Here is a 22,779-nt window from a genome sequence, read left to right as displayed (position 1 = left end):
TTAATTATAATATCAGAATGGGTTGTAGACCCAAAATTAGACAACAGGTAAAAAATGTGGCTTTATTATTTTTTATATAAATACTTTTTAAGCAGTTCTGTTGAGATATATTCACATATCATACTGTCTAGCAAATCTGTATAATCAGTGGCTTTTAGTACAATCACAATGTTGTGCATTCATCACCACAGAAGATTTTAGAACAATTTCATCACTCCAAAAAGAAAACCCTACATCCCTTAGCAGTCACCTGTCAATGCCTTTATCCTTCCCCAGCCTTATATAACCACTAATCTAATTCTGTCTTTATAAATTGATTTATATTAACATTTTATATAAATGGAATCATATAATATGTAGTATTTTATGTCTGTTCTTTCATCTAGCATAATGGGGTTTTTTTGTCTGATATTAACATCTTGTAGTATTAACATATATTAGTTGAATTTCAAAGAAAAACGGTCTTATATATGCAATTTTACCCATATTCATATTTCACATGCAGTATTACTATTCTCTACATTCCTGTTAACATTTTTTAGCTTTCGTTTTTGTAATATACATGACCGTAGACTTTCCCTTTCAAACACTGTCATACCCTTATAATAGTACTGCTAGTTACAAACATGTTGTGCTTTCACCTTTTCTGTTCATTTCCCAATATTAACACACATCCTTTTTACCAATTATGCACAAGTTAATCCTCAGCTTTCCATTATCTAACCTCATTCTATTTTCTGGTGACCCATATTCAAATTATTAATTCCATGATATTACACAATATATTTAGTTTATAATAGCGAAATCATACAGCATTTGTCCTTTTGTTTGGCTTGCTTCACTAAACATAATGTCCTCTAGGTTCATCCATGTTGTCATACGCTTTACAACTTAATTTCTCCTTACAACTGCATAATATTCCATCGTATGTATACACCACAGTTTGTTTATCCATTCATCAGTTGATGAACACTTGGGTTGTATGCATCTTTGGCAATTGTGAATAATGCCACAGTGAACCTCGGTGTGCAGATGTCTGTTCGTGTTACTCCTCTCAGTTCTTCTGGGTATATACCCAGTAGTGGTTTTGCAGGTTCACATGGAAAATCTATATTCAGCTTCTTTAGGAACTGCCAAACAGTCCTCCACAGTGGCTGGACCATTCTGCATTCCCACCAACAGTGAATAAGTGTTCCTATCTCTCCACGTCCTCTCCAGCACTTGTAGCTCTCTGTCTTTTAAAAGCGGCTGTTCTAATAGGTGTGAAATGATATCTTATTGTAGCTTTGATTTGCATTTCCCTAATTGCTAGTGGTGGTGAACATTTTTTCATGGTTTTTTTTTTTGTTTGTTTTTTTGTTTTGCTATTTGTATTTCTTCTTTGTCTATTCAGATCTTTTGCCCCATTTTTTAATCAGGTCATTTGTTTTTCCATTGTTGTATTGTGACATCTTTTTGTATATCATGGATATTAAACTCTTACCAGATGTTTGTTTTCCAAATACTTTTTCCCATTGAGTTGGCTGCCTTTTGCTCTTTTGATAAAGTCCTTTGAGGTGCAAAAGTGTTTCATTTTAAGGAGGTCCCATTTATTTTTTTATTGTTCATGCTTTGGGTGTAAGGTCTAAGAAACCACCTCCTACCACAAGGTCTTTAAGATGTTTCTGTACATTTTCTTCTAGGAGTTTTATGGTCCTGGCTTTTATATAAATTTTTTTTTTTTATATCAATGTTACAGGTTACTCAGTTAACACAAGGTAAAAACTATAGTAACAGTGTATCCACTTTAATCAGTGATTACATTCCCCGCTTATTTGTGCTCAGTCTTCTATCTGGAGAACAGCGTCCACTCTGATGGATTCAAGCTGAGGAGGGACATAGATATTATGGGACAGAGAAGTGGAAGTGCTTTACTTGGAGTTGAAGACACTCCTTGCCTTGGGGTGGAGCTGGTCTAGCATCTCTGTTGTGTTAGTTGTCCAGGGCAAGCCCAAAGAACTGGAGAGTGGGAGTTGGCAGCTGCAACTGTGCTGGATTCAGGGTTCTCAACCAGTGCAGGAACTGTCCAAAGTCTTTAAGTCGCTGAGAAATAAATTTAACAAGGAAATTGAAAGGTATAGGTTTATATACAAGAAGTAGAAGAATCATGATTGGGGGGTTTATAAATGAGTATAACTATGTTATACTGGGGAAACGGTTTTCATATATTCCCAAATAGGACCCACCATGGGTGTTGGGGGAGTTGCTTACATGAGGCCGTGTGGCTTACCCGTGCTATCCAGATGCTGCTGGGCCTCAGGAGCACTTCTCTCAGGATCTGTTTACTGTAGTTTGTGGAGTCTGGCTGAGACCTGAGTAAGCTCCAGAATGACCTTCTGACTTAGACTTTGAAATCTCTTAGCCATAAAAACTCTGTTTTATTTATTATTTCCTTTTAATCAAGGTTTTTCTTCAAATGCATCAGTAGTTACTGATTGGTATTGATCCCTCAGTGCCAGGTGGGCTCTTCCCTGGGAGTTATATCCCATATTGGGGGAAGGTAATGAGTTTATTTGCAGAGAGAGGCTGCATTTGCATATAAGGAGCTTTTCAGGAGGCAACTTTTAGGCATTGATTGTAATTAAGCTTAGTTTCATTTTTACAGGAATAATGTTCGTAAATATGGCAAGTGTTACGGTTGAGGACTTGACTTACTAGCCTGTTTTCTTTGGTTAGGCAAGGCTTATATTTTCCAGAGCTTTGGGCCATCTTATTTGAGAAAATAGCAGGACAGGAGAGGAAGTTTAATATTTTGTTAGCTACTGTGAAGGCTTCTATCCAGAAAACATACTTTTTTTTTTAAGATTAAAAACAGTCATTTAAAATGAAACAAAACAGAACGAAAATCTTTCTCAACCTCAAATTTTTCTTAAAAAAAAAAACAGTGGTAACTGCAGGAATTTTACTTTTTAAAAATTTCAGACCTCCAGAAAAATGGAGATAGACCAGTGAACACTGAGTCCTCAGACATTAACATCTGCTTGTGTGTGCACACATGTCCTCTTGCTCACGTGCTCACTCACTTGCTCGCTCTCTTTTTTCTGAACCATTTGCAAGTCAGTTACATATACTGCGACAGTCCCCTGAGCGCGGGGCCTGTTTCGTGAGGCCATGCAGCACCCACCGCCTTTCCTGCCCGGCTCGCACACTGGCGCCCTGTCCCACAAAGTGTCTTCAGTGTCCCAGGCATGTCTGCTACCACTTCATCCCTTTAATATAGAAAACAACCCTTGCTTTTTTTTTTTTTCACTTACTTACATTGGCATTTCCAGTGTAATTTCCAAGAGTCCAGGACTGTTATTCATAACTAATTTTTGCTGAATTTAGTAGCTTGGTTTGCTTGGTTTTCTGAGGAAAACAGCATTCTAGTCTTTAACATTCTGCTGAAGGCAGAATCCACTTTCTTGTCTCAGAAATAAGTCTGAAATTTCCTCTAATCCAGCAGGTGTCTTTAAAAAGTACGCCCTGCACTGAACTGGGGAGAGCAGTGAATTCAGGTTTGTGTGGGGGCTGGTCAGATAGTGGAATGGCGTGGCGTGGCGTGTGGGCTGCTCGCCGCACCTCGTCTTGGGTGCTCCAGACCACCTGCATGCTCTGTGGCTCTGAGAGCTGGCCGTCCTTCCCCAGGGCCCCCACCAGGTGCCACGCCTTGGGAGCATCTGGAGTCAGGGTGAGGGATGTCACCACAGCCCTGGGCCTCGGCCCTTCTGGGGATGGCCTTCCAGCCTCTTATCCAGTCGCTGCACACTGCCAGGGCGTGCTCTCCGCTCTGCTCAGGTTGCCGTGCTGTGAGGGCAGGTGGGGTGCTGCCCCTAACTGTGATTGTTACAGCTATAAAGACACAGGAAATACTTTTGATCTAATGAGGGGAGAAGCAGAATGTAGATGCCTCTGCTTTCATGGTTGCAGCCATACTAGTTGTGCAAATAGCAAGGAGGGGAGGAAAACATTTAAAAAACACGGGTAGGAGCATGAATGGTTCTTTTTCGTTTCCTGTGTTGTGTCATTTGTGCAGTAAATGAAAGGTTTGATTAAAAGACAGCTTGCAGGTGAGTAGATATTTTAGCCAATCGTATTATATAGTTACATCTGTATTTCCCAGTAAAATTCTATTTTAGTGAAATCTCAGTCCCATCTGGAATCGTTGCTCATGAATCCAGTCTTTCCCAGTCTTCTGTGCTGCTGAGTCACCGCTCGTAGAATGTTTCCTGGCAAACCCAAGGTGCGCCAGCCCAGTGCCCCTGTCCCCTCTGGCTCTCATGTGACTTCTCCCACCTGCCCTGTTTTCAGGGATTTGTTCTGATTCTGTTAATTTATGGAAATGAGTTATGTTTGTTTCTTAAATCACTTGGATGATTTTTCTGGGTATATATAATGCTTCAAATTGTAGCTACAAAACCAATTCATTGAAAATAAAATGTTAGCAGAGGGTGCTAACAAAATACTTGTAATTAAATTGACAGTTGTCATTAATGACTTAAAATAAATATTCTAATAGGCACTCTGCTACAGATTTCAGTGTGAATGGCACATGTTTAGAGGCATTTACTGCTTGGGTCTCATGATCCGGATGAGGAGCCCCTGCAAGGTGGGCTGGGGCTGGCAGAGCTGATAGCGTGTGGCCTAGAATAGGGGTCCAGGCAGCACCCCAGCAGCCAGGCACACACGGGCTGCAGGCACGCTTTCCTGGCCAGCCCGCGGAAATCCTCCTCGCCCGTATCTTGAAATTCACCTCCATCAGTTGCAGTGTTTCCTGTTTATCTTAAGGAAGGGCAGTTTTGTATTTTTCTCTTAGGAAAGCAGTATATACACATGATATTTAAAATTTGTCTGCTACAGAAATGTATAAAATGAAGAGGAAAATTCTTTTCCAGCTGCTTTTCCCCAAGGTGAATCTATTACAATTTTGGTTTCTTGTACATTCTTGAGGGAGAAAATCTACACATTCATCTATCTATAGATTTGTAGTTTTACAGCAGTGGGACCATCCCACATACATTATTGTGGCATCTCTTTTTCGCTTCTGATAGAGATCCTTCCACACCAAAAAAGTTAGAGTGGTGCTTGGCATGTCATAGGCACTTCATCAGTGTGTGCTGGGGGTGACTGCCAGTACTTGTCACCCTCCCCGCATGACCCACCTGGAACTTACCAGTGTGTGACCCTCCCTGTCTAGAGTTCTACTGCTGGGAACGATGCCACTTAAACCCTCATTTCATGTATCTGCAGTACTATACCAAGCATATCCGTGGCTTAAATCCCTGACCAGAGAATTGCTGGATCCAATTGCTGTGTACTTTTTATTTGTTTATTTAAGGTATTGCTAAATTGGCTTCCAAAAAGGTTATAGCAGTTCTTGCTGCTTCCATGGGGTATGAAAATAACTGTTTCCCACACCCCTGCCAACACTGGTTATGATCAACTCTTTTTTTTTTTTTTTAGGAGGCACCGGGGATTGAACCCAGGACCTCATACATGGGAAGCAGGCGCTCAGCCACTGAGCTACATCCACTCCCCATCATCAGCTTTCAATTTCTGTCAATCTGATAGGTGGGGAAATGGCATCTCTTTGTTTTAATTTGCCTATTTTAATCACAAGTGGCATCGAGTAACTTTTCATGTTTTTTGGCCTTTTGTACTTTCCCCCACAAACTGCCCACACACCCTTGGCTCACTTTTCTCTCTGTTGTCTTTATTGCCACCACTTTGGCTCAGCTCTGTTGCCAGTACTTTAAACATTTTTGTCCACTGTGCATTTTAATCTGCCCCTTGTGCGCTTTATTTCAGTGTAAGGAGCAAGGTGGAGAGATACTTTCTCTGTTCATATAGCTAGACAGTTGTCCCAACACCATTCAAAAAAATCACACATCCTTTACCCTAATTTTAAAGAGCCTCTTTTATCATATACCAAATTTCCATTTGTGCTTAATCTGTTTTGACACCCTGTTTGGTTCCAATGATCTGTTCCTCAGGAGAGGTGATTCTGCATATTCGGGCATAATTTTAAATGACGTTTTAAAATGTGCTTGTTGGCTTGGAGAGATGTTAGCAGTGCATTAAATTTTTAATGAGTATATAAAACATAAAAGCATGTACATAAATAGCACATCTAAACCATTTCATATGTTCTCCCGTTTTTGTTGTTGCATATATATGTTTTCTTAATTCAAAATGAAGAGAATTCAGAAGTCTTGAGTTGAGCCCCTTTTGAGTTACCATGCAATCTTCTACGTGGTAACAACAGAGTCCATGACCTTTTCCAGTTCTGGTAATCTCTTGAACTTAATGATCCTTCCAAGTTCACCAGTCCAGTGACAGTTTGAGAAGGACAGGAATAGACACCAGCAGTGCTTCTTGAACATCTGTTATGTTCGAGGCACAGGGCACTGGGTTCATAAATCTCCTTTTAGTGCTCTTAAGCTGAAAAATACAGAGAGGGTCAACACAATGAATAGCCTTAAGTCAGCCTGGTTGGTGAAGGTCAGCGTAGTTCAGCATGATAAATCTGGGGCCAGTTTCCATTTTAATGGTGAAAGATAATTATTTTATTAGAATTAAAAACAGATCCCATGATTTAATTAGAAGTTGTGTTTTGAAAATATTGATTCAGATTAAATGGTGTACTAAACTTTACCTCATTGGGAAAGACTTTGGTTAGTATAACGGCAAAAGAAACAAACAGTAAAATTCAGAAATTTGAAATTATTAGGCTTGACAATAAAAATACAAAGGGAAACTCAACTAATGGCCTGTGACGCTGCTTTTCCTGTGTCTCTGCCTGTACTTCACCTCATGTCCACTAGGTCTTTGTGACCACAGATTTTGATCAGGGCTGCACTTTTCCATCTCTCGGGTCTTTCAGTGTCACATATTACCTCATCCCAGTCAGTCACGGTGGTTTATTCAGGAAGAGGAATGCAAATTAGGAGTGTGCTCCGGGGGAGAGGTGGCGGTCGCATTTTTCTCACCATTCTTATCGCAGAACCAACTGCTGGATTAAGGATGAAATACACTCATCAGTTCTCAAAATGGGCTTTCTCTTTCTCTCTTCCTTGGGAAATACACCAGGCCTTGTTCTCAGAAAGGATTGTAGGCGGCTCTGACTTTCCACTAGATAGTAGGACCTCTGGAAACTAATTTTAGCGTTCTTCACCCTCTCCCCATCCTTTCTCTTGGCCTTGGAGGCCTCAGGAGCACCATCGCTTAATTTCCCAATAGAGTCTCTCATCCCCTAGCTTAGTCTCATTTCTCATGGGATGTATATTCCTAGTCTAGTGTCTGTGATGATTGGAGTTTTTGAGAACTTGTTGAAAGCTGGTTTTTCTGGCACTGGAGCAGCCGCATTCTCTACTAACCAGCCTGTCTGAGCTGGGCTGCGCGCTACCATTGGTCTCCATACGAGCCACTGCCTTGGAGCATCGCCAGGTCCCCAGATGCCCTCCGAAGATCAGAAAGAGGAGGGCCTGCTCAGCAGGCTTACCTGTGTCCTGAGGTGACCCCTCTGCCTCTGTGGTACACGAGGGAAAGATGTTTGCTGGAGTACTTAACCAGGACACCCTTTTCCAGCCTCTAAAGTTAAGGAGCTTACCACACCGTATTTCTTATATTTAACTTAAAATATCACTTTGATCTGTACACCTGTGGACATATCTTGACTAATGGAAGAGTGGAAATAACTGTTTTTAGACATAGAAATTGGTTTCTTTTCAAGTGTTCCAATGTTAGAGTTTTTCTAAATATAAAGTATTTTAAAATTTAACCTGACTGATACTACATTAACAGAATTTGAAGCAAAAAAGCTTTTTGACAGAAAACAAAAATTGCCCCACAATGAAATGGGTTCCCTTAAGAAAATGAGTTTCTTATCTCTGGAATTAATTTAGACAGAGCTTTGAAAACAGATATGGCAGAGGGATTAAGAGGTGACTGCTCAAGGGTGTGGAGTTTTTCTTTATTGAATAATGAACTTGTTCCATAACCTTTTGTGTTAATGAAGGCACAACATTGTGATTGCACTAAAAGCCACTGATTGTAGACTTTAGATAGGGTCCCCTCCAGATGGCGCTCTTGTCTCTTTGTGCATTCCTTTTGCTCATTGTTTGCACTCGTTTTTTTGCTTGTGGTCTGTCTTTTTTTTTCTTTAGGAGGCACCAGGAACCGAGCCTGGCCTTCCCGTGTGGGAGGCAGGTGCTCAACTGCTTGAGCCGCATCGGCTCCCTGCTTGTTTTTTGCTCCTTGTCTACTCATTGTCTTGTTCATTGCTTGTTTTTGCTTATTGTCTGCTCGTTATTTGTTTGTCTTCTTTAGGAGGCACTGGGAACCAAACCTGGGACCTCCCATATGGGAGGTGGGGGCACAACTCCTCCTAGATAGATTTTATGGTATGTGAATATACCTCAATAAAACTGCTTTTTAAAAAAATGAGCTTGGCAGTGCTAATGTGGAGGAAAGGAGTCGCACACCCGGTGAGGAAGGCTGGACGGTCTCTGAGCTCGTTCTGCCAGAGGTCCTGGTGTCTGAGTTGTTTTAACTGGGAACAAGCAAGGTAGGTCCTCACAGTGATTCTCAGCCCCTGCCTCTCACACTCGCCCTCCCTTTGAGAATCTCTGCTCCTAATGACAAAAGGACGTTAAAGGTGAGGTGCTCTGAGTGTGACTAGTGGGGGTGGGAGGAAAGGCTGAGAATCAGTGTCATGTCCTGAAGCCGCTCATTCACGTGGTGACGCCGTCTTAATGTGATTCCTGCCCACCGGAGCACCACGGATTTGTGCTTCTTCTCACAGCCAAAATGAGAAGCACAGCTGGGGCGGTCATGCGTACAAAGTGCTCTCCCATATCCAGTTGGCCTCGAGGGTGGTGACCTCCAGACGGACCCGCAGAGGAAAGGAGAGAGAATCAGTTACGAGGTGCAGATAGATGTGCTGTGCCTGCCAGAACACCATCGGCTCCAGCTCTGTACGTGGGGCTCCGAGCGCAGGGTGGGAGCCATTGGGCGGAGGGAAAATAGGCGCTGCTGAGGTCCCTCCAGCCGCAGCTCAGGTGCGCCAGCCTTGAGACAGGCAGACCTGGAGCAGCGGCCTTGGATTGTTCTCGGTATACCCTGCAGCTGAATTCTCTGAGACACAAGGTGATAAATTGCCAATTTCTCAGTCCCTCTTGAGGTGTATGGTATTCAGTGGGGCTGTAGATAAAATTCATTTAAAGTAAATTGAGGAATGGCCCTTCTCGTTGAGGGGCAGGGCTGGCGGTAGATGCTGACAGCCTGTGATATAAAATGGCTCTTTAAGTACAGAAGGCGACGCTGCTTCCCGCTCCGGGCACTCTTCTCTTGTTGCCCTGGAGTAGAGTGTGTGCTCCTGATCACAGGAATCGCCTTAGTTTAGACTTTCATTAGCCGTCATTTGCAGAGTGCTACAAACATTCAGAAAAAGCCTAATTTTGGCAGTTTGGGGATCTCTTTGTCAATGGATAGTTGAAATGATTTATTAAAAGAGCACATGGAGATCATTTCTAACTTTATATCCTAAATACCGCTCTCCTTGCATTAAATCTAGCCACACCCTGGAAAGTGGTGTGGTCCTTTTGAAGAAGGAATCAGGAGTGGGCATCACCATCCCAGGGTCCACAGGATGGAGGAACAAAATACGGATTAGAGTGGACTTGCTGATATTCTACTATAGAACTATTGTGACTAGTAATGGAAGAAAGTATAGCATTGATGTGGAGACAGTGGCCACGGTAGTTGCTGAGGGCAGGGAGAAGGAAGAAGAGACTTGATTTGGGGGCTTTTTTGGGACTTGGAGTTGGCCTAAATGATATTGCAGGGACAGATGCTGAATATTATATATCCTACCATAGCCCACTGAATGGACTGGGGGAGAGTGTAAACTACAGTGTGAACTATAAACCATGCGGTGCAGCAGTGCTCCAAAATGTATTCACCAAATGCAATGAATGTGCCACAATGACGAAAGAGGTGGTTGATGTGGGAGGAGTGGGGTGAGGGGGGTGGGGTATATGGAAACCTTTTCTATTTTTTATTAATGTAACATTTTTTTGTGATCTATGTATCTTTAAAAAATACAATTAAAAAAATAAATGCTCAAAAAAAAAAAAAAGGAATTGGCACACTATTGGTGTGAGGGACCCAAAGTTGAAATTTATAAATCTACATTCAAAAATGTCATCATTTTCGATACTAATACAGAGGCGTTTACTTCTGCTCACAGGAAGCCAGCAGTGTGCCCTCTCCTGCAGTAACTGGAGCTAAAGCTCTTCCCACTTTAGACGTTAAACTACCCGAAAGGCCTTCAAGCAAAAGCAGAGACCCACCCAGAGAAGAAGAAAAAGAAAAGAAAAAGAAAAAGCACAAAAAAAGGTCTCGAACAAGATCCCGATCTCCCAAGTATCACTCGTCATCCAAGTCCAGGTCTAGGTCACACTCAAAAGCAAAGCATTCTCTTCCCAGTGCCTACCGGACAGTGCGGCGGTCTAGGTGGGTGTGCACAGCGTCGCTTCCCTCCGTGCCCTTGTCATCGCGTGTCTAGTGTAGCGGTCTGAGCAGTTGCTCACCACAATAACACAAAGAGCTGTGTAGAAATTTTCAAATAAGTACAGCTTTCCTCCAGAGGACCCTTGTGTGTGTTCAGATATGTGTAGCCTGAAAATCCAGATAAGGTTTTTCAAAAATACAATTTCATTTTGTATTCAACTAAAGATCATCACTTAACACTAGGTTAAAATATGTATAAGTTTTCTTCAACTTTAACAGGTCCTGGAAGCAAAACTAGCACATTGCTGAATGTTTGGAAATTTTGCAGGGTGGTGTGCTGGGCTTCTGTTATTTGTTTGTATGAATGAACTTTTCCATGCTGATTTCTTTTGAATTTGTAAGTTTCAAAACAGAAGAAATCTGAACCCCTTGGTGTGTGTTCCTCTTCCGCATGGTGCCCACGCGTGTGTGGAGAGGGAGGCGCGTTGGTGCGCATCTAGCTTGTGGAGGGACGGGACTCGGACCTCCCCCCAGGGGAACTGCTGAGCAGGAGCCAGCTCTTGAGGAAGCAGTGTGACACTTCTGGTGACAGAAAAAATAGATGTGGAAGCCGGGAGGGTCCTGGCGGGGACAGCTGAGTAGAGCAGCCTGAAGGCCATGGCGGGGGGATGCCTTGCAGGAGCTTCAGAAAAGCAGTTTCTCCCCTTCCAACTCTTCATCCTGCCTTTTGACGTGTTATGAAATGCTGATGGGACTTTCCTCAGTTTCTCCTTACCGTTGCACTTATATTGTCATCTAATTTTTGTCTATAATTGACATTCGTTCTTTCCTTTCCATAGGAAAAATGCGGGTGTTCTGTGCTTTTAAATAGTATAATCGTATACACTTGCCCCTCTGAAAATATCTTAAAAACAAAATGCTTTCCTTATTTTCATCCAGATCAGACCTTACAGTTTTGACAGGTATTTACACTTATTCATCTGCAGTGAAATTGGATTTGCTTCAGTGACAAATAAATTCTCTTTGGCAGTCTGCATTTTTGCTAGTCCTTCAGCAGTTCCATCACTTCCCACCCTTTGCTTCACCCTCAGACACGGAAAATATAAAAATAAAAACAACTTTTTCAATTAAATGAAAACTTTACTGGCATGTTTTCCATTTTTTAAAGCTCCCAGGAATTGTACTTACATACCCAGACTTATATTTTTCTTATTTGAAAAGATTCCTTATGACATTATATAGCTGGAATAAATAATGTAGAGCTAACCAGGCCTTCTGAGGCACACGGCGTCCAGGAAGATCCCCCCGGGCCTTTACTGCAGGGCTCAAGCAGAAGGGAGTCTGGTTTGTAAGTTCCCCGTCGTGGGAAGTGGCAGCCTTAAAGGCTAGTCGTCATTCCTTCCGTGCGAGGAAGTAGTTTGATTTAATGTGGATGTTTAACAGATAGAGTAGATCCTGATACCGTGGTTACATGCGCTTCATCTATTCAACTTTCCCCGAGGTTCATTTTAGTCAGTTTTTTATTGACCATCTGTCATAGAGTACATTATTTTACATATTATTTGTACTTTTAAAAATATTTTCCATTTTAGCATAAATGTAGATTGTTTATTTTACATTAAAATATGTAATGTTTTATATATACTCAATGCTGATATGTACAAGAAGCAAAATCTTAGTTTATAGCTTTGTTAAAAGAAAAATCACAAGTTAAAAATTTTCTGCATATGATTTCTGTTTTGATGGTAGGTTACCAATTTTACATTAATTTGACATACAGTTAAAGTATGCAACTGTGTGAACAGAGTTTTTCCATAACTCTCAAAACTTTTTTTTTTATATCAGTGGCTTGAGGTAGTATCTACATGATACCAAAAATGTTGCTTATAGTTAAATCAACTAAGTTCACTAATAAGTTAAAACTTTGGTATTTGGTCTTATTGTTGCTTAGATAAAATATCAAGGCAAAGTACAACTTGATTATAAAATAAATAATTCAAAGTATTTGGTCATCTATGAAATGTTGTCTTGAAAGTCAGTATGCGGTTACTGTTTTCCTTGGTAACAAAACCAGGTCATTTTAAAGTGTCCCAAGAAAGAGAGATAATTGAATGACCATTTATCCTGCAGTATCTGAATTCTGAGGCCAGAAAGAAGCTTGTAGTTTTTTACCTTAACCTTTTCTTGTAGAATTCTGTCTCGGCTTTTATTTATGAGAAGAGCAGATTTGTAGTATTGTGCTTTGTTCTAAGCTGGTTGAAGATCTCCTTTCTCAATTCAAGCTCTTCCAGCACTGATAATTTCCAGGGATCCTACTGGATTTTAAATGCAGCTGCTCTGAAATGGGATGGGTTGGTATTCTTAGTAATATGAATTGTTGAAGTATAAAAAGTAATTAGATTTTAACCAAAATATTTAAGTTGCTAATGATATTGTATAATTTTTTCTTTAACTATCTGTCTTTTCAGATAGAATAAACCATTACAGATATAATGTCTACGTAGGACATATCAGACTTGTTTCATGGGCCTGAGACAACTTAATTGATTGTTTTAAAATGACTCCTGCCAGCTCAAAGTAAAATGCTGCACTTAGAAGTAGTTCTGATTGTGGTAGGATACTACAATTGAAATATGTTTTCTTTTATATATTAAATTAATAAAATCCTGTATAAAATGTAGAAACTTAAAATTTAGAAATCCCTTTCATAGCCTAATGAATTTTTATTTTTATATATAATGTATATATACAAGTTAAAGTCCCATTTATTCATTATGTCTAAATATAATTAACTACAGGTTCCCTTAGGTGAATTACTCATAGGAAGATCTTTAGTTTGGGAAAATAAATATGTTGCCTCTCAAAAAGCACAGGTTACTATACACTTATTGTTTATGTGTGTTCATGTATGAATGATATACTTCAATAAAAATTTTTTTAAAAAGCACAGGGATTACAACAAGGTAGTATTACTGACTTTTAAATCGTTAACTTTATAAGATTTTTTTCTCTCGTATTGTTTCCTATTTTCATTTTTATTTGTGTATCACATTAGGTTCTCTACCTTAATGAAATGAATTATTTTCAGTTCTTATGCAGTTTACTTACTGCCTAAAATTAAAGTTCAGTTTTAATAGTTTATATCAGGGGTTCTTAGCCTTTTTGTTCCATGGACCCCTTTGCCAGTCAGGGGAAAACCACGGGCCCCTTCTCAGAATGCAGCGGCAGGTAGTTATGACACTCAGAATCATCGGGCCTAGCAGTGGTAACATGATATGAAATGAATACTACTGTAATTTATTACATACATTCATAAGTGAAGGGAATGCTAGAGCTCGGAGAAAATAAAGATAATAGGGTGACTTTTTTCAGTTCAAGCTCATGGATCCCCTGAAGTCTTTGGTCCGTGGACCCCTGGTTAAGGACCCCTGGTTGAGATATTTCTAAACTGAATTTTTAAGACTAAAGTTTCAAACTGAGTTTATTTTTTAAAGTTTCGGTAAGATTAACTAGGGTGAAAAAGTGACTGGTCATTGTTTAAGACTTGGAACCGAGAAGGCAAGGAGAGGTGTCTAGATCTGTCCTCAGAGCTGGCCTGGCTCGGCGGAGGCTCACGCCGTTCTTGGAATTTGGTCATTTTAAGTTGAGAGCACCTGTATGATAGAGTGTACTTCAGTTAGCTCCCTGGATGCTTGGCCTGGGTCAGAGAGGGTGTGGGAGCTGGGCATTAATACAGCCTTTTTTAAACAGTTATATTTAACTTGCATAAAGAACTTAAGCAAAATTGGAATCATATGTTACTTTGAAATTTGTCCTTCTTTTCCCATGAGAAACAACAGCACAGCAAATCAATAAAAATAATTGAATTTGTTTTTCCTCCTCTTGCTCCTTAAAGGGGAGGGGATGTGAAACACTGAGTTTGCTACTTGGTGACGTTTAAAATGCTAAATTAATAATCAAAACCCTGATAAAGCAGCAGGGTATGTGTCTATATTTAATAGTATAGGAGAGAAGAAGCTGCAGTGAGCAAGGCATCACTTAGGTAAATAAGCGACTGTAGATCAAATCTGACGCACAGTTTAAACTCGGGAGCGTCTCGGTTGAAGTCGGCTGTCAGCCGGACCCTTGCTGCTGAGTCATCCGTTCAGCTTATTCAGCTCCTTAAAGACCTGTGGACCATGACATGGATTAGAAGAAATGGTTACATATTGGTGAAAATAAGTTACTGATAACTATCTATGATCACTGTCGTTCAGATAAAGTTTCTGGGATTTTATCATTTAAAAAGTCGTATGCCTTTATTTGAAAACAAACCATTCTTACTGTTCAGGAAAAAAAATATCTGAGTGGCATTATGCTTGAAAATTTTTACTTGCGATTATTCCGTCTTCTTTAAGAAGACTTCTGTCCCATTGCACAGGTGATTTTCTTATAAACTGGATTCCTGTGTCTTAACACATGTTGTATTAAAAGCCTGGTTAACACAATAAAAGGCATTAAAGCTTCTTTGATTAAAATAAACCTTAAAGAATATCTGGTAGTTTACTGACCCCAGTTTTGAGATGGACTTTTTTCCCAGATAACTTGAAATCTAATATTTTAACAGCCACTTCACTTTAAAGAAATATAATACTAATAGCCACTGCAAAATGGCATTGTATTTCAGAGTTATGAATTTGCGGGCATTGAAAACTAATTTATTTTTCCTGATGATTGAGTTTTTGATAGAGTTCGACATTTTAGCTTTCCGTAAGGTATGCTAGCTTTGACTGAAGTGCAGAGCTTTGTCAGGGTGTAGTTAACCCCACGCAGCCCGTGTTATTCTGAATGTGAAGTGTGTGCCTCCGTATCACAGACCCACAGCCTCCACAGGGACCCTGAGCACGGAGACTTGTCAGAGCAGCTCGGCACTGGCAGCAGCAGCAGAGCAGGAGAATTATCAGGCAGCTTCGGCCACGGAAAGATTTGACTCCTGGAGCTCTTTTGAGGGAAAACCTGGTAAAATGTCAAGGTGTCTAACTGACCTCACCTTTGTAATCTGTTTTATAGCTTAGGAAAGGTCTGGGGGTGGGGGAGCCAAACTGTTTTATAAGCTTAAAAGCAGTTATACTAGAGAAGACCCTAAAACTGGTTCTGGTTTATCCTGGAGCAGGTGCATTCCATGGCTGTCATATTTTTTCAAGAACAACTCAAGGTTTTCTCTCTGACACAAGAGGGCGGAATGTGGTTGATCATAACCTGATCTCTGGAACAACAGCGTGTGTTGTTTTTTGTTGTTTTTTTTTTTTATTGTAATTAAAATGATTCGATGTAGAATTTTTTTTAAAATGGCAAAATCAAACTGCTCTTCCTTATACTGTTTTTGAGTGGGTTGTCATGGAGACCAAAAGGAAAGAAATGTGTGTTTTTCCAGATTTCTGCTTACTGCGGGTCTTCCTGAAACAGTAAAATACAAGTCCCAACCCCTCTCTTAGGGGCCCTATAGCCAGGACCATGAGCCCCAAACTGGTGAAGGTCTCAGGCTGGGGCTCTGGTCACTGGTCACTCCTGGGTGTCGGTCGCCTCACGTGGATTTTGTTATTGCATAAATAGAAGGAGTCTTGGGGCGTACGTGGAAAGTGAAAATTAAATATCAATAAACTGGAATTACTTAGCCCAGATTATCATGAGAATGGCCTATCCAGAATTGGACTGAAGACTTAAGGCTTCATGCCAGTTTCCCTGCAGCCAATTCTTGATTGCTCGTGCTAATAAGCCACAAGGTTAGTGTAAACGAAAGAAATTTCCCAGTAATCCTCTAGCTTCATTACCTTTTCGTTTCTTCCCCAGCTAACCTACTGCCAGTATGCAGAACAAGTAGAAATGGCTCACTGGAATTTCATTGCCTTTCCTTATCTAATTTTGATAAAAGTATCAGTGAGCTAAAAAAAATTTAAACGGGATAAAATGGGCAAAAGCAAGAGGAAGGAAGAGAAACAGCAGACCTAAATTGGACATAAATTGTATAATTAGACCTTGATGATGAAAAGTTCGTTGCTGATGACCATTTGAATCAGCAACACATAGCCTCTCACCTCCAGCTGAATTTCACCTAGCTGGTGAAAGGTGGAGCACTACTAGGATACGGGATTTGGAGTGGGAGAGAGCAGGCTGTACGCCCCTGAGACCGTTCTCAGTTCTGCCTTGTAGAGTAGTGGGGCCAGGAGCTGCAAAAACATAGCCGCCAAGCATCCTGCAGGTGCAGGCGATGTCTCATCTCTGCCCCAGCCATAGCAAGAGTCACCGTTGGGGCCCCACAGGGTCACTGAAACGCCTTCTCTTCTGTTCAGGTCCCGGTCCCGGTCCCCCCGGAGAAGAGCCCACTCTCCCGAGAGGCGGAGGGAAGAGAGGAGCGTCCCCACTGCCTACCGGATGAGCAACAGCCCCGGGGCCAGCAGGCGGCGGGCCCGCTCGAGGTATGTGTGCACGTGCGCCAGACCCTGGCGATTACAGGGAAGGGAGATGCTTTGGCAATGCTGAGTCCTGTGGTGGCATTTTTAATGCTTTTAAAGCTCAGACAAGGGGAGGGAGCTAGCCAGACGGGTCCCGCGGTGCTGGACTCGGGGATGACGTGGCTAGTGAGCGGGTATCTCCTGCCATTTGGCCAGCAGGTGTCTGCTGGAATCGCAGTCAGCCCTCAGGTCGACGGCTTTGCCCACTCCATCTGGGGTAGCCTTGCTGGAGATGACGTCTCCCCCAGCATGAGCCCCAAAGGCTGGATGCCTCTGCTGTGTCCACACACAGCTCCTTGACCCCTTGTACCAGCTGACTGGAGAAGAGAGGAAGTGTAGGAACAGGCAGAGGAAATCCCAGCATTTCAGGTCGTGCAGCCCTCTCTGTTCTCCAGTGAAATCGCTGTTCTTGCCTGAGTGGCTCCTGATTATCAGGCCACAGCCGTAGCTGCGGAGTCCTTGGACACCCAGAAGGCAAGGAGAGGTCGGGTTCTCTGACCCCATTGACTGCTCAGGTACCTGTCTTAGTTGCCAGATGCGCGTGTGTGAGGTCAGCTTCACGTAGAAGCTCCAGCCGCTCTGCCTGGTCTTGGTCCCTGATATCTCAGGGCCACATCCTCAACTGTGCAAGCTGTAGTGCCCCAGCACGTCCCTCCCGGTGAGAGAGCCAAGCACTGCCACCGGTGGACTAAACCCTCAGAGCTGTGGCTGGTGACTTCACGGTGCCAGCTCTCACCTCAGACAAGTTCAGGGCACTCTGTCGAACTGGGGCCTGCCGTGGTGCCCAAGCCGGAGCTTCCGTTCATGCTGTCAGAAGCACTTCCCTGCCCCATCCCCTTTGCTGGCAGTACCCTCTGCCATGGCAGAGCCCTCAGTCTCACTTCTGCTCGGAGGAGCCGTCAGTGGGCTGGTGCTGTGCTCACTGACTTGCTGATAGTTGCCATTCAGTGCTATACCTCTATGAACCCCTGGGAATGAGGGGTTCCTGGAGGGCAGCGTTCCTGTACTCTTCTTTGTGTTTCCACACACACGGGAGCTAACACAGGCCCCTTTATCATCAGTGACTGAGACGCTCAGAGGTGCCAGCCTGGCGCTGATAGCCATCTTTAGCATCGAGTTCCTCGCCCTGTGCTCCCAAGAATGGAAGGTTCCCCATCAGAGAGGCAAAGAGGGCATGCTCAGGGTCGCCCCGGCCCTCGGACACGCCAGTGCCCAGCCAGTGCCCAGCACCCCACCTGCCAGGCACGCACAGCAGACCAGCAGCTGCGGCGGCGGCTCCCTCCCCGGGCAACGCCCCTGAAGGAACACTTCCGGAAAGATCCTTCCAGAGGGAAAGCTTTGTTAATGCCTTGCTGGTTAGACGACCGTTCCTTTAAGTAGTTACCTGCCTTCTGCTTCTTTAAACAGAAAAGTCAGCAAAGGAACTGTAAAGCTGGAAAGATTTCTGCTAAGGTTTCGTGTTCAGATGCACTCTGTCTGCCTTTCAGTTTCAGTTCATGCCTTAGAGCCCCGTGCTAAGCATACATGACTGTTCCATTATCCTGTGATAAAAATAGAAAGCCATTTAGCTTCTACTCCTTAAGCAAGTAATTGTTTAACATTTGAAGTTCATCACCACCTTTGATACATGTAAAGGGCATATCTAAAAGTTATTCTTCGAAATAAAAGATCTCAGTTCTTGCTCTGCCCTCAAATTAACCTCTGCATTATAAGACAGTTTAAAAAAAAAGAAAAACAGTATAATGAGCACCCATAAAACATACAACCTTTATCTCGGTTCAGCAGGTTAACATTTGGCCATATTTGTTTTCTCTCTCTCTCAAGGTATAGCTTTTTAAACCATTTAGATCTACTTTGTGTTGTTTTTGAGATGTTTGAAAGTAAGTTGCAGACATCATGACACTTTCCTTAAATACTCCCAGTGTGCATCACTCAAGGGCATTCTCTTGTAGAGCCAAATGTTGTTACATCCGAGGAGTGAACATAAGACACAGGGTCTATGTTCACTTTTCTCAGATTTTTCCAAAATATGTCCTTTTCTCTTTGGTTTTTGTTTTTTCCTGGACCTGGAATCTAATCAAAGGTCACACATTCAGTTGTCATGTCTCTAGTTCCCGTTCATCTCAGCGTCCTCCTGCCTCCTTCCTTCTGTCCTTCCTGCAGGTTTTTGAGGTTCCAGGCCTGTTAGGCCTCACAGTCTGGGCTCATCTCATTGTGTCGTCATGGTTAGAGTCACGTTAAATATTTTTGGCAGTACTACCATATAGGTGATTGAGAGACAGAAACCACATCAATCCCATTGTGAGGAGTGGGAGAGCGGGTGTAGCTCAGTGGCTGAGCGCCTGCTTCCCACGTACAAGGTCCTAAAAAAACAGTCCCCTTGTGGTGCTGGTAGGTGTGACTCCTTGGTTACAGCTGCACCACAGCATTTGGTGCCTTCTCCTTGTTGCTCTAGTGAGTCGGCACAGCAAGGCACTGGGTGCCCTTCCGCCCAGGCACGTTCTGCTCAGGGGTTAGCCTCCACCGAAGAGCCTTGCCTGGGTCATTTATTACATTGCTGATTGCAAAGCGGCGGTTTTCTAAACCATGCTTCCCTCTGTCTGTACTGCCGGTCAGCTTCTCTGTGGAAGAGCTGTCCTCCTGCCCTCGTCTTAGGTCACCGTGGGCTCTCAGGGCTTTGGTGTGGTGGTGCTGTGCAGGGATCCACGTGGTGACATCATCTCAAATGTGGCTCGTGGGAGCCTTTCAAGCCAGTTTTCCCAAACTTGGACCTGGAAACCACTCAAATGTCTGGCAGCAAGGGAATGAATAAATAAATAACGATCTATTTGGGCAACATAATACTGCTTCTCAATAAAAAGAAACAGGGAGGCAGATGTGGTTCAAGTCTACCATATAGGAGGTCCAGGGTTCGATTCCTGGGGCCTCCTGGTGAAGGTGAGCTAGCCCACGCAGAGAGCTGGCCCAAGCGGAGAGCTGGTGTGGCAAGATGATGCAACAGAAAGAGACACAGGAGAGAGAATAAGGGATGCAGCAGACCAGGGGGCTGAGGTGGTGCAAGAGATTGAGCACCTCTCTCCCGCCCCGGAAGGTCCCAGGATTGTTTTCCCCAATGTGCCTAAAGAGAAGACAGGGAGACACAGAAGAACACACAGCAAACAACAGACAACAAGAGGGGTAGGGAGAAATAAATCTTTAAAATAAAATTAAAAAGTGAGTAATTCAGTCCTTCAGCATATACTTAGAAAGTTTTGTCTTATATGAGGTTAAGAGGTTAGGTGTGGTAATACTGTGCCTGGTTTACGGTTGAGCATTAGTAGCCTGCCTCTGATTAATTTAGGCAGCCACATATATTTAGCCAGATTCTGTGCTTGGGTCACTGTGCACCAATGTGGCACACTACTAAGTATTTTATTTTTATGTTTGCTGCCTCCTCTGAAATACCAGCATAAGTTTATAGGCAGGAACATCGCACAGAACTTTGCCATTTAGAAAATTGCCCTCCTGTACCCGTTGCCACCCGTGATTCTCCTGCCGAGGAGCCGAGCGGCAGCACCATGGCTTAGCCGCTTTCCACGCCTCGCAGTGCGTCCGGCAGGCTCCCTCGGGAGGGGCAGCCCGCCTCGCCACCAGCCCCTTCTGGCAGCCGAACGTAACGCTGGCGAGCCTCTGCTTGCCTTTCATCAGCTAACGCTGGAGAGCCACACACTTTGCTGTGTCGACGCATGGTGCCTGCATAACCGTGCCCCTGTGCAGAGCAGGGCCGGGGGAGGGCTGCAGGCCGGGCCGATGAAGCATGGCATCCGCTCGTGGACTCTGCCGCAGGCCGTGAGCTTGGTCAGGAGGGGGCCGGGGTTTGCAAATGAAGGAAGCAGCCCCGAGGAAGGAGGAGAAGGAGGGGCTGCCATCAGCCCAGGGCCGCACACAGGAAGGAGACGCTGCGGAGGCTGGAGCACCCAGGAGCAGGGAGCACAGGAGGCCCGGCCATCTCACAGGACCTTACAGTGGGCACTTTATTCCATGCTTAAAGAGAGCCTTTGGGGGTGGCCTGGGTGAAGAGCTCCTCTGACTTAGCCGTTGTCAGGACAGTCGTGGCCACACCACGCGAGGCTGAGGGGCTGCCGTGTTCTGGGCGCGGGGGGCGGTTTGGGCTGGGGCTCTGGTGTAGTCAGTTTTGGGCAGGTCAAATTGAGAGGACTTGCTGCTATTTAAATAAAGCACAAAACCAGGCCCTGCGGATCCCTGGGGCCCAGCCTCACCCCGTGGGCTATGAGGCACCCCCTTCTGGTGCCCTGCATGGAGGCCCTGCCATGCCCACGTCATGGGCAGCAGAGGCCCATGCCCAGGCCTGAACTTGGCCCTGGGTAGCCACTGGGGAGCTGGGTGGCTGCTTCCTAAGAGCTCTGACAGGAAGGGACGGGGTCCCCTCACCTTCCAGGAAGCGCATGGCCCCGCCTGCAGCCGTGCAGCGCAGTGCCCGGCTCACGTCTGTGCGCACACAGCAGCCTCCACCCAGGGGGAGGGCCCTGGGTTTCAGCCAGTCAGTTCCACGCTTAGGGCATCACCGCCCCTCTGCTGGGCTCTGCTTCTGTCAGGGAAGTGGGCCAAGCTCCCGCTTTCCTTCTCCGTCTCCCGGGGAGCCATTTGGCTGCGACCCTCTTGCAGCTGGCATTTGGGTCGATGGAGTGCTTCCCGAGGTTGGAAAGATGTGTTTCAGCACGCTGCAGAGGCCAGCGATGCTGTCGCAGGGGCTGGGTTGGAGTCTGGTTTCTACTCTCTAGCACCCAAAGCACCCTCCCTGGGTTTCCCACACTCAGAACCAAGAGGAATGTGCCTGCAGCGGCAGCTCTGGCTCTGGGACCCTGTGTCAGAGGGCAGGGGCTGGCCGGTCCTGTGTCCAAGCACGTCCATTTCCTACTGTTCTGCCTGCGGTTTTCTGCTAGCACTAGGTTTGCATTTTGGTAAATCCTGATCAGCTACACAATTGAAGTGAAAGAACAAACACAAATTTTACATTTTCCTTTCAGAATAGCAGCTCAGCAATTTTTTAGATAAAGTTTGGCTTTTGCTGATTCATTTCGGTGTAGTGAACCTTTCTGGAAGCTGCCCTCAGAGTCTGTCAAGTGCCCTTGCACTCACCAGAATGTTCGTTAGGCACTTACTGGGCTCCTGCTCCCCACTCAGCCCCGAGCAGACACTGCGGGCGTGGAGACGCATCGCTGAGGCCCTGCCCTCCCGGGGTGCCCGGCCCCCCGTCTTTAGGAACCCCGAAGGAGGGTGGAGCTGGGCAGTCGGCACAGGAGGCCAGAGAAATGAGTGGGTGAGTGACGCACAGACTAGAAAGGAAGAAGTAACACTTGAAAACATTCTGAGGAGGAATCAGCAGATTCCATGACTCATAACGTGTGGGGCGTGGGGGCGCCACTCACGGCGGGGCAGCTGCTGCATCGAGCACGGGCCTGCGTCGGGGGAGCTGTCCCGTGGGGCGTCGCGGTTAGGGAGTCGTTCGGTTCCAGGTGCTGTTGGAAATACAGGTGCGGTGGGCAGTCCTAACCTCAAAACTAACCAGTTCAAAAGGAACTCCAAAATTTGTAATACTTGGTTTTTATAATCTTCCATTTTCTTTTGGGAAACCCTCGTTAAGGCAGCGTAGGTGAAAGGGCGGCGTAAGCGCAGTATTTGGTTGGTCGCCTTCGGTGCTTGCGGTGCAGATGGAGCGCCAGCCATATTTTGAGTACCATAGCATTTCAAGTGCTTA

General features: G+C 44.3%; 1 protein-coding gene across 6 annotated transcripts in view; it reads left to right on the top strand.

The window, feature by feature from the left end:
- Window positions 1-22,779, top strand: part of SFSWAP (splicing factor SWAP) — a 76,890-nt gene that overhangs the window by 52,146 nt on the left and 1,965 nt on the right. For 3 of the 6 annotated variants that reach the window (XM_071209734.1, XM_004484311.4, XM_004484313.5), the window contains 3 exons: window positions 10,268-10,533; window positions 15,386-15,541; window positions 16,860-16,985. In XM_071209734.1, the coding sequence (XP_071065835.1) occupies window positions 10,268-10,533; window positions 15,386-15,541; window positions 16,860-16,985 (548 nt within the window). The remainder of the gene's footprint in view (window positions 1-10,267; window positions 10,534-15,385; window positions 15,542-16,859; window positions 16,986-22,779) is intronic. The other 3 variants (XM_071209735.1, XM_004484312.4, XR_011646464.1) reach the window with 2 other exon arrangements.

This window comes from Dasypus novemcinctus, chromosome 19 (genome assembly GCF_030445035.2).
Source record: "Dasypus novemcinctus isolate mDasNov1 chromosome 19, mDasNov1.1.hap2, whole genome shotgun sequence".
NCBI classification, from domain to species: domain Eukaryota; kingdom Metazoa; phylum Chordata; class Mammalia; order Cingulata; family Dasypodidae; genus Dasypus; species Dasypus novemcinctus.
Note: the sequence above shows the minus strand (reverse complement) of the source record. Positions and strands in the feature narration are given on the sequence as shown.